Source organism: Marmota flaviventris, chromosome 12 (genome assembly GCF_047511675.1).
Source record: "Marmota flaviventris isolate mMarFla1 chromosome 12, mMarFla1.hap1, whole genome shotgun sequence".
Taxonomy (NCBI): domain Eukaryota; kingdom Metazoa; phylum Chordata; class Mammalia; order Rodentia; family Sciuridae; genus Marmota; species Marmota flaviventris.
The window spans coordinates 50,878,862-50,891,297 of record NC_092509.1 but is presented as its reverse complement, the minus strand read 5'-3'; the positions used below and the strand labels follow the sequence as shown (position 1 = coordinate 50,891,297).

Genomic DNA, 12,436 nt, shown 5'->3' with positions numbered 1-12,436 from the left:
CTTTGACTTGATGGTATGGAACTGAGTAATTCCATTTTGAATTGGCCCATTGGGCCTAGTGCGGGAGCTCCATCCAAACCAATGCCTCCTATAAACATTAACTAAGACAAATGTAGAAATGAGTTTGAGGATCACCACAGAGACACCTTTCATAGAGATTAAAATTGTGAAGATGGAGGAGCATAAGAAGAAGCATTCCAACACAATTCATCCTTATACACAAGAGGATTACTCATTGCCATCTTAAAGCCAAGGATGAAACAAGAGACCAAGGTATTCCCATGTTCTGCCTCCTCTTTCCCTCTTCATCTCCTTATCCTTCCTACCCTTTAGTTTAATCAGCTCAACCTTATCTTCTCCATGAATCTTTTCCCAACATTGCAGTAGACATTGACCACTCTCCCACCTGAACTCTGACTGCAGTAAAGATTAACCATGAGCCTCCTTTTTGAAAGTTAAAGAGATGACATCACTTAGCAACAAGAAAATTCTGAGGACTCAAGTTGCTCTTTCACATATATTTAACACCCTTGGCATTTTCTATCTCATGGCAAACACTACCGTGGCCAAAGATTACCTGTAACTAGCCAGGTAATGTGTTCAGCCACATTATTTCCTTCTTTCTCTCTTTTATAGCTGTGAACACTCCTCCAGTTTTTTCGTTTGTCTGCTCCAAGGCCCTTTTTTGCATTCTTTTTTTTATTCCTTCTTTTTCTGAATCTGTCTCTCTTTTTGTTTTACCCCAACTCTCCCCACAACCCCAGGCAGTTCAGTTTTTCTTACAATTTTTTTCCCTTGTACAACTCTGTGTCTTTCAGTTTTATTCTTTGATCTGCCACCAAAAAGAAGAGGCAGTGATAATGTCTGGAGGGTGGGCTCTATCTGGGGCTGCCCATATGCTCATCTTTGAGTTCCTTAGGGACATTTCTATGTAATGATTTAAATTTAATTTTGGATTCTGCCACTTGCAACCCAAGCAATACCAACACAATAATCATAGTTTTTCTTTTATTTACCTGTTTTATATCTTTTTCTTTTTTGGTACCAGAGATTGAACCCAGGGGTGCTTAACCACTGAGACACATCCCCAGCCCCTGTCTTATTTCTTTTGAGTAGAGGTTATATTCCTGGAGATGGGTAAGACAAATGCTTTCTTTGAAAAACAAAACAAAACAAACAAAACAAGAACATTGATACATAAAAAACTACCTCTATTTTGTATAAAATCATAAAAAGATAGAATCTCTAAGATCTCAAATTATGACCAAAATGAATCAGGAAAAATTTACATGTAACTACATTTTACTAGTTTATTTTTTTTTTAATTATTCATTAAGATGGCAGCTTTTCCATATGAAAAGAGTAATTAATTCTGAGTTAAGATACTGACTGCCATCAGCTGTAATGTGGAGGGAACGCATATCAATTAGAAGCAGCCATAATTGAATTATTGTAGCAAAAACAGTTTGTGTTGCAAATTTTAATTTCATTATTCTTATTTAACATTCATTAGAGCCTAACTTGTGCTTTCGCTGCTCAGTTCCAACGTGCAAATAAGTTTCTTCCTTACAAAGGCTTGCTGAAGGAAGAAAAATTATAGGCAGATTTAAAGTATGTTATACCTGCCACTACCTAATTGCCTAAGAAAGCCAAGAAGCACTTGAGTGATCATTTCTCCCATTTTTGTAGCAAGCACTTAAAATGATGTTACACACAATAAATTGAAATTATGTTCACGTAGGAAAAAGCCCATTCAATATGCTCATTTAGTCTCTCATTTATACCTCTAAATACTTGTACTTAATGGTGGGTTACAAAGAGAAGTCGGAAAACTTCCTTTGAAATTTTGACTGATGCATTTCTCTTTCAGAACTACAGAGTACAAAATGTTTTAGCTCTACTTCAGCGTTTTCCCCTGCAGTCTGGGTGTCTCAGCAAAGCTCTTGGCTTAATGAAATCAGTAGAAATGATATTGTGATGAAGTTCTGGCAAATATAGCTACAAGTAAATTGAATTAAATTCCATGGTTGCTTAAAACATTAGAGAAATCGAAAGGTTTCAAGGCAATGATTTTGTTTTCATCAATATGTGGGAGCCCTGTTTGGTGAGGCTCCCTTGAATAATTAGTAACTTTTTGAGGAAGCTATGCCTGCCTAATGGGTTCCCTCTTTCCTTCTACCAAGGGTGCGGGGGCAGGGACCATTTAACCTCCACAGGGTTTGAAATACATCACCAGCACAGAAGTGACATGTAAGCTATCCTAAAGGAAAGGCTAATTATGAATTCCTGGAAAAAAGAGCTCCTGTTGGAGTTCAATTGAGCCTTTCATCTCGAGAGCTTACCGAAAACAGTGAACTTGAGTGTCACATCTATAGGCAGTCAGACAGTTTCATAAACAGATTTACTCAGATGCATGGAAGGGAGAAATTCCTTTAATACAAGCTGAAGAATTTCTGCATTAAATGGAACAGACAGAATCAGAGTGTTTTAGCCTACAACACTCTGAGCCCTTCAGTCCCGCTATTTCTGGTGTAACTTATTTTTGCACGAAATGTTAGACAAAAAAAAAAAAAATCATTTCAAATATCTCAAGGCTGAATCTTAAGTTAATTAAATGTTCACTTTTGCTTTAGGTCTCTTAGAAAAATCAAAATCAAATGTATGCCTTTAACAAAACTGCAGCATATCCCCATTATTAAAAGCTTTCTATATTAGCAATATGAAGATAAGTAAGGTCAGATATCTTTCTTCAAAAAGTTCACATGTTAGAGAAAGCTTTGTTTTCCCTACTAAGTGTACTAGTAACTCATGAAAGATTCCATAATACAGAAATAAAAAAAGAATTTTTTCTTTTTTCTCCTTCTCCTCCTGCTCCTCTTCCTCCTCCTCCTCTTCTTTTTTTTTTCCTCCTCTTTCTCTTCACTGTCCCCCTATTCCACCTTATCCCTCTTCCCCAGCCCCTTAATTTTTTTTTTTCATCTTGAAACACATTGCATTAAATTGTCCAGGCTGGAACTCAGGATCCTCTTACCTTAGCCTCCCAAGTTACTGGGATTCCAGGCCTGTGCCATCATGTCCAGCTAAAAAAGATTTTGAACACATCGCACCATAAATATTCTCAAAGCTACTTTGCAAAGGACAACTGTTTTCCTTTTATCACACGTAGTGAATTAGTTTACATAGAATAAAAGATTAGTTTTGCAAAGAGTACTCTATTCGATTCAATTCTTTGTTCTTTTAAAGAACTTCAAGAGGCAAATTCATCAATATGAGAGCAAAGACATTTTTTCATTTTGCCAGAAATGAATGCAATCTCATTTCCCATTTCTTCTAAATATAACTTTTGCATGGTTTACATAGTTCTTAGTTCTTTCTTACATGCATAAATATTTCTCCTGGAATTTCTTCTAATCAAATTCCATATCTTTCCAGGGCCAGCATAAATTCAGTCTTCTACAAGAAATCTAAGGTAGAACTCATAGGCATCTCTGTCTACTCAGTACTTGACAAATTCTAATAAGAATTTGGCACTTAACTATAGCTTTTTTTGGCATCTGGATTATAAAAGGGCCTGTGGCTTCCTAATACAGTAAAGGGAAGATTATTATGAGGATAAGATGAGGATGCATTTTGGTAAGCATTTAATTAGCACTGTTTCATTAATCCTCACCCCTTATAAGATGTATACTGTTATGATTATCTCTATTTTACGGATGGAAAAAATGAGTCTCAGAGTGATTAACTTACTTAGCTTGTAAGTATCCCAGCCAAGATTAAACTCAGGTCAGTTCTAAGGTCTCATTGGCTTAGTGCATGCTCTTTATCATTCTCTCATTTTCATTGTAATTAAAATATGCTGACATTGGACTGCAAATTAATTTGTAGAAGGTCCTATTTAATTTCCTCTGTCTCTGACAGAGGGTTGACTCAAACTTGGTGAGGAAACTTACCCACTTTTACACACTAACGATTATTTCTAGATGTCAATAGTTTTGTAGCTAGACGAAATCTTTTAGATTACCTGCTTCTAGCTTTTTCTTTAAAGATCAGATTCTGACCAAGCCTCAATGAGCCAAGGCTCATTGGCAGTCATCCTCTCCACAGCCCAGTGGTGTGTTATCTCATGTTCATGGCCTGAGAAACCAGCTTATGAGAATGAAAATGCAAAATACCTCGTTACCACACAGGGGTATCTTATGAATACATATCTATGCAGTCTGTCTTCCATAACTGTGGGTTCTATATCCATGGGTTCAACCAACTGTTGATCAAGAATATTCTAATAAAATCCAACTTATTTGAGTATGTACAGACCATTCCTTGCCATTATTCCCTAAACAAACACTGTGGATCAACTATATACATAATATTTACATTTTATTGGGTTATTAGGTATTATAAGTAACCTAGAGATGACTTAAAGTGTACAGGACTGTGTTTATAAGTTGTATGTGAATATTGGCTCGTTTTATATAAGGGACTTCACCATCTGTGGATCTTTATGTCTTCAGCAAGATCTGCAACCAAGCCCCCAGAGACACCAAGGAACAATTGTGTGTGTGTGTATAATGTGTGTGTGTGTGTGTGTGGTATATATCTGTGTGTGTACACACATTACGTATATATATCTTCTCTTGGGATGCTTGAATATCTGAGTTTTTTGGCTGTAACTGAAAATTTCCAAGATTTGATACTTATTGGATTTGTGTTTTACAGTTTCACATTCCTCTTGCTGTCTGTCTGCTCTATAAGTTTGACTGCTTTCGGCATTCTCTCTCACACAATTGCTAATGGTGAGAAAGCAGATAATCAAACATGTTAAGGCCATGAGTAGTATAAAAATTAATAGACCCTGAGTGAATGTGTGATGCACTTTTAGTGGATAGGATGGATTTGTTTTTTATACATGGACTTTGTGACTGATTTTTGTTTTTAGAAAGTATATATTATTTTTGTATTTGTCTTTGCTTTTGGTTTTTGTTGCTGTTGTTTTGTTTGTTTGTTTTTGCTTATTTTAGGTCATGGCAAGTTTCATGGATAAATCACATCTGAACAAATATAGAAGCAGTTGAATCCATTTCCATGATCACATTTTCAGTTGAGAACACAAATTCTATTTTTACATTAGAGATTTTTGTTTTCCTACTGTAGATATTTTGACTCAGAAAAAAAAAAAATGGTAGGTTTTGAAATACAACCACAGAAGTCACTTTCTGTTTCCTGCCTCCTGGTTTTGATTCATTGGGATCCAGTGAACTGAGAGGTGATATGACTTTAGAGAGAAAGCACCTCTACCCATTGCTGTGCTCTTTAATTCAACCCCTAAGCAGAGGTGATTGTTGCCACAGCCCTGGGTGCTGAGGTGATTAAAGTGGGAGCCAGCAAGGTCTCCATATCTGTCTAATCCGGCCTGGTTTAAACCATTAAGCAGATAATACAGGGCTTAGGGCCTGATACCAAGCAAGGCAAAGCAGCTTATTCTTTATTTCAGAATATTGTGTCAGGTGAATCAAGGGCAAATAGTAATAGCACAAAGAGTCATGATAGAATATCTATTTCCATATTTCTATACATAAATATCTTTATTACACAAGAAGTGGGTCATTTGATCTTCATTGGGGCTTTGAGAAGCCTGATAAGAAACACCTTCTTTTCCTTCTTGAATTCTGAACAGAGAACCACAACCAAAGAGAAAGGCACATATAAGTGTCACCAAATCACCTTGATTACTGAAAAAGCTTTTGTTAAAGTGCACAAATAACCTTTAATTTTGAAACCTGAATACAATTGCTGGTGCCCCAGAGCTGGCAGCTGTCTATAAGCAGAGTTGGATGTGGACTTCCAGCCAAGAGAAAAGGAGTGGGCCTGACCACTTGCTGATCTCTCCTTCCTTGCTCATTCTTGACCATCTGATAAGTCACCCAGCACCTCTGGAATAAGTTAGGAGGCAGAAGGAAAATGAGGCTTCATGCTAATGATGTTCCCTCCACATGCAAAGAAACATGGAAATGGAGAATGCACATTCCCACATGTCAGGGTATATGCAGACGTTCTAAGTCCAATATCTATTATCATAACTATGTACTAGGCTTTATATATATTATATCATTTAACCATAAAATAGTTTACCCCACTATAACTCCAACCCAGATCCACAAAGAACATTGTGAAGGAGTTATTTTAAAGTAGTAGTATCACCATTATATAGATGAGGAAACTGAATCTTGAGAAGTTAGAAGAAGTTTTGCTCAAAGTTACATGGATAATAATTAGAAGAGTTTGGAGTCAAATACAGACTCATTTTATGTTAAAACTGTATCCCATATGAAAAAATGTTCAACATCTCTAGTAATTAAAGAAATGCAAATCAAATCTACTCTAAGATTTCATCTCACGCCAGTCACAAAGGCAGTTATCAAGAATCCAGACAACAATAAATGTTGGCGAAAATGTGGGGGGAAAGGCACACTCATTCATTGCTGGTGAGACTACAAATTGATGCAACCACTCTGGAAAGCAGTATAGAGATTCCTTAGAAAACTTGGAATGGAACCACCATTTGACCCAGTTATCCCAGTTACTCCTAGACCTATACACAAAGGACTTAAAATCAGCATATTACAGCGATCTAGCCACATCGGTGTTTATAGCAGCTCAATTCTCAATAGCTAATCTGTGAAACAAACCTCCATGCCCTTCAATAGATGAATGGATAAAGAAACCGTGGTATATATATACATGATGGACTATTACTCAGCATTAAAAGAGAACAAAATTATGGCATTTTAAGGTAAACAGATGGAGTTGGAGAATATCATGCTAAGTAAAGTAAGCTAATCCCAAAAAACCAAAGGCTAAATGTTCTCTCTGATAAGTGGATGCTGATCCATAATGGAGGAGAGCATGGGAAAAATGGAGGAACTTTGATTGAGCAAAGGGGAGGGAGAAAGGGAAGGGTGTATGAGGGAAGGAAAGATGGTGGAATATGAGGAACATTATTACTCTAGGTACATTTATGACTGCACATTTGGTGTGATGCTACATCATGTACAATCAGAGAAATGAAAAGTTGTGCTACAGTTGTGTACAATGAATCAAAATGCATTCTGCTGTCATATACACCTAAGTAAAATAAATTAATTAATTTAAAAAACTGCATCCTCAATTGTTCTCTTAGTAATAAATCTAATGATCCTTTTCCAAGCAAATTAGATTTCTGAGTTGAAAATCATTCTGAAGCTGTGTTGATGGGAATTTGATAATTCATTGTTGTGAAATTTAGACTTTGAATTTTTAACCTTTTTACTTTGAAATTTTATACTTACAGAAAGGAAACAAAAACCACACAGAGATTTCCCACAGGTCCTTTATTCAACTTCCCTAATGTTAGTGTCTCATATAACCAGGACATAATTATCAAAATAGGAAATTGACACTAATACAATGCTACTAACTAAACACCAAACTTTACTCAAATTTCACCTTGATTTTTGTTATGGATTATGGGTTTCTTTTAAGGACAGGAATGAATTATATTCATTTTGATGTCCTGAGAAACCATCAGTAAATCTGACCTAGAGTAAGTGCTCACTACTAATTGTGGAATGAGTGGATAAATAAATTTAAGTGCTATACTCCAACATGGATATTTTTGTGTGTATTATGTCTCACAGGTACAGAAACACATGAGAAAAGTGTGAGACTTTGATCTGAATGAATCTTATTTAGAACTAAATTCTGCAATAGACTGTAAAGTACACCCTTTTAGAACTGTGAAAAAATTTCAAAGCAAAAGCACATATACTAACAAGTTTGAAAGAAAGATGCAGTAGAATCCACTAACTGGGTAGGAGGCTACACTATGGCTTTCATTTTATTTTGTGTGGATGTGTGTGTGTGTGCTCATGCATGGTATATATGTGCATGATTCATCTCGTACCAATTATTGCCTAGGCAAGAGAAACAGCAGTTACTGGTAATCTGTCCTAGATTTCCAGGCAGGTTGCTGAACTTTAGTGTTAAACTAAATCATGGAAACACTTGCTGGAAGAGGAATCCAAGCAGATACTTGTGAGGCTTCTATTTTCTTTTATTTCAGTAGAGATAACATTAATAAAGTGTGAATTGGCTGTGACAGTGGTTTCTGACTTAAAAATGAAATACTGTTTTCTTTCAGCTTTTATAACCAAAGAATGTGAAGCCAGAAGAAAGGCAATATTCAAAGCTTAACATTCTTTTTAGAAGTTTAATGGACCCCCAAATGGCCCATTTTCCTTGTGATTTTCTGTATCTCTTATTAACCAAACTTAAAATATTAATGAGACAAAAATCAAGAAAGGTGAGAAAAATGGCAGTATTCTTAGTTGGGCAAAACTGGTGTACGAAATTGATGTGAGAATGGATTTTTCTCAAAAAGTTCAACTTTCTGAAGGTTTTCATTATTTTATTGTTGTTGTTTAGATGGAAGACGTCATAGCACGCATGCAAGATGAAAAAAATGGAATTCCTATCCGTACTGTCAAAAGCTTTCTTTCCAAGATACCTAGTGTCTTCTCTGGTAAGTTTGCATTCAGCATAGCTCTATCTTACACAGCACCTTTTATATAATTGTTCTATAAATGCTGGTCCAAACCATTCATCTTTTTCTCTGTAGCCCATTATTCAATAACTACTTATAAATTACCCATAGCATGTTCATCATCATGTTAGACATCTAAAATCAGAAATATGAAGCCAAAAAACATGACCTTACTTTGTTAGTTTGTAAAGACAGAGTGAATGTGAAATAACAGAGGGGAAAAAAACAATTTTAAAATTGGTGTATAAAATGATGTCACATAGATTATGTGTGGAAGGTAAAAAAGAAAAAAATCAACAAGTCAGGAAAGAGTTCCTGAAGCACAGTGGTGCCCTGAATTTGACAGGTAAGGGGGAATCATCACTATGGAATGGTCACCACCAGCTCTGCTTGCACTGGCAGTGACTAAATGACACAGAGCAGGGAGGCAAGACAGGGAAAAGTGGAGTTGAATCAAATTGTGAGGAACTCTGAAAGTCAATCAAAATAATTTAATTCAGCTATCTGAGGAACTATGGAGACATTTAAAACTTTTGCACTGAAACTTATGATGAGCATGCTTAGCACTAATTGGCATTCAATAAGCACTAGAGTCATTATGGTAAGCCTCTTGCAGGAATTGTTTGGACACCAAGGTTCTGATATGCAGAGATTGAAGGACTAAAAAGACAAAAGCATGAGAATTTGATGAATGACTTGGCACTCAGAATAAAAGGAGAACATGGCCTAACATTTTTGCTTCTAATTGGATGTCTGAGAGATAAAGGAATCATTATAGGAAATAGGGAAACTATAGGTATGATTGGAAGAAGCTAGAGAAAAAAATGGGATACAGAGGCCAACAGAAGCATGGCCCAGCACAGTTTAGGGATAAGGTGAGGTCAAATTGACAAACCCTTGATGATAAGTGCCAAGAAGGACTGCAGATACTGAGCATGAGTCGGGAAGGTGCTTGAGGAGATGTCAGTGTAAAGGTTGTGGGATGCTTCCCCATGAACCAAGGTCAAGGGAGGACCATGATCAGTATGCTTCAGCCTTGAGAAGAGACTAAAAATCAGAACTAGAGTGTTGGAATTTGAAGGTGTTGTTGATCTGAAAGAAAGAAGGTGGAGTTGGGGACCCAAAACAGAATGACATTTTGCATTAATACAACATGTCCTCATTTTCCCCTCTTGTTCCCTCTTGTGCTCACCTTGTTCCAACACCCTGTATTTTCTATATCTGTGGATTTATTCCAAGTCTGCTTTCCTCACCATCCTACTTCCAGGCCATTCTGACTTAAATTTATTTTTAACTTGAATACTTAGTTCTGAGAACTCTTTGATGAAAACAATCTTAAGTTTTTTTGTTTTCCTTGTACCTTCAAAAACTTTTTTTCCCTTTATTATGGCAATTATTATTTTCTATTTTGCTTTAAAGTTATTTTGTATGTGTCTTATGTCTCAGGTAAAGCTTAAACTACCTGTGGTAGAGAGAATAAAGTTTATATCTAAACACAATATGAAAATATTTGCTCACACTTTATTGAGCCAATAAAAGGAATGAGCTTATCTTCTTCAGAAGTGGGTAGATAATGCATTACATTGCTTACCTGAGCTGAGAACCATGGTCAATTTACCAATTCATGACCTATAAAAAGACATTCCAATTCAGGAAATTTTATGACAGTGTACAAGTGAATCAACAATGAAAAAAGTTTGTTCATCATATTAAGTAAGCTTGGATTCATGCTTGAGTTATAAATTCTATTTGAGTTTAAAGTTTTTGATTGAGTTCTTTGGATAACAATATCTTAACAACCTGGAGAATTCTTTATTGACAACATTAAGATCTTAACTAAAAAATAAGAGTGGTCATAAAGATTGAGAATAAACCTGAAAATCCCTTTTAATTGTTTTAATATTAATTGATTTAAAACAATAGTGACTGCTCTTGCATAAAGATGGTGTCAATGACTTTCGTATTAATATTAATATGTTCAACTTATTATCAAATTAAATTCTTATTCCATTTCCTAGAATATTTTTGCATGTCTGTATAGTACTGGACCTAGGGCCTTGTGCCTGCTAGGTTTGGTTTGGAGAATAGGTCTCACTAAAGTGCCCAGCCTGGCCTTGAATTTGATCCTCTTGCCTCAGCTTCCCTAGTAGCTGAGCTTTTGGTTTACATTTAAATTAGATACCTTGCTATAGATGTAATTGTATATCTAGTATTATGTCTAGTATTTATCAACCTCTGCATAATAATATCTTCAAATTGTAGTTGCCTCAAGCCCCATCCACTTTTTTCCAATTTTTTAGTGATTTTTAATAATTTTCCTCCCCAGATTTTTATGGTCCCTAGGTATTGTTAATTCCTCTTTTTGTGGCTCAACTTGTTGCCTGCTACTTACTTTCTTGGCTCTTGCTTCTCCTTTCTCTCTCTGAGCCTTCCTCACATTCTTCTGCAGAGCTACTAATCAAATAGGAGATCTGCCAACTTCACCATCCTTAGTAGAGCCAAAGCCAATTGTGATGAAGGCCTGTGGTGTGTGAAATGAGGTAGGGCAATCCCTGGGGACAGGAGTATATCCTTTCTATGAACTATTTCCACAAAGAAGAAAGGGTTTCAAATATCATTCTTCCTACTCTTTCAGATTACATAATTTATGCTTTCTAAAAGTCTTTATGCTTCCAAGCATGGTTCATGTATCATTCATGTCAGTATCACCTGGAAATTTGTTAGAAGTACAATTTATGGGCCTAGTTCAGATGGTCTAAGCCAGAATCTCAATTTCAACCCTGAAGTTTAAGAAAGTTCACTCACAAAAGCTAGACCACAGAGCTGGAGTGAGCTCCAGAAAACACTTGTATTTCACCCAGGCTCTAGGCACAGTGCCAAATTACACATGTAGTTCTTCCTGTTCCCTTTCAAGGGTTCTGATCATCTTTCTATAATCTGGTCTCAGTCATGGCTCTCCACTTTATCTAATAGCTTTTTAAGTTTCATTTGGGGGAGGGAAGAAGGGCAAGAAGAAGAAGAATCTAATTCTTCCTATTTTCTTTACCACCAAGTTAAGAGCCTTGCAACCCCTAAGATTGATGGATGTCAACAGGTTTTGTGGAGAATGGGAACTTATCCAAATATATAGGCAGCACCCATACTTTATGTCATGATGGCAAAGATGTACTCTCAGCTACCTAAACCTGAAAATAGTTGAGAAAAAGGATGATGTGATCCATTCCCCTGCTACATCTGGGATCCAGATCCAGAATCATGTCAATGAGTCTTATGACAAATATAAAATACCTAATAATAGGTCGGGTCTTATATCATATTAAGTGTGTTTTTTTCGCAGCAAAATATCTATGAATTCTAATTTTTGGTTTTAGAGTTTGGTTTTGAACACAACCTTCTGATTTCCATGGTCTAAAGACCAGAAGAAAAATTCTTGAACAGATTTGTCACATTAATCAGGAAGGGAGACATTCTTGGGTATATCCAATCATAGCATTGTTTTTTTCCCTAGCGAAAAAAAATCACAACATTGTTTTTTCCCCCCTTCTCAGCTGGAGAAATAGCTTAGGCAATGCCATTGGTGGCATGTGACCTGATGTCGCCAAGCCAGGGCTTGAGATCAATTGTAGAGCTGACCAGAACTTGGCTCATCAGCTCTGTCTCCCTGAAATTCTGTTAATATTCCCAGAACTTCCATGTAGAGAGAGAGAGTGAAAGAGGTGATGCACACATGTGTACTTTCTCAGATTGAGGTGATATAATCTTAGAGGCTGGATAATGGTCATGTGCAGAGAGAATCAGAAGCCCATCTGTGGGTCGACAACAATACAACACATGAAGAAAGAGAAGTATAAGGAAAAT

At 36.3% G+C, this 12,436-nt stretch overlaps 1 protein-coding gene across 1 annotated transcript in view; it reads left to right on the top strand.

The window, feature by feature from the left end:
• Positions 1–12,436, top strand: part of Rgs7 (regulator of G protein signaling 7) — a 451,424-nt gene that overhangs the window by 213,431 nt on the left and 225,557 nt on the right. Inside the window, exon 3 of the mRNA XM_027928559.2 lies at positions 8,461–8,557. Within this exon, the coding sequence (XP_027784360.2) occupies positions 8,461–8,557 (97 nt within the window). The remainder of the gene's footprint in view (positions 1–8,460; positions 8,558–12,436) is intronic.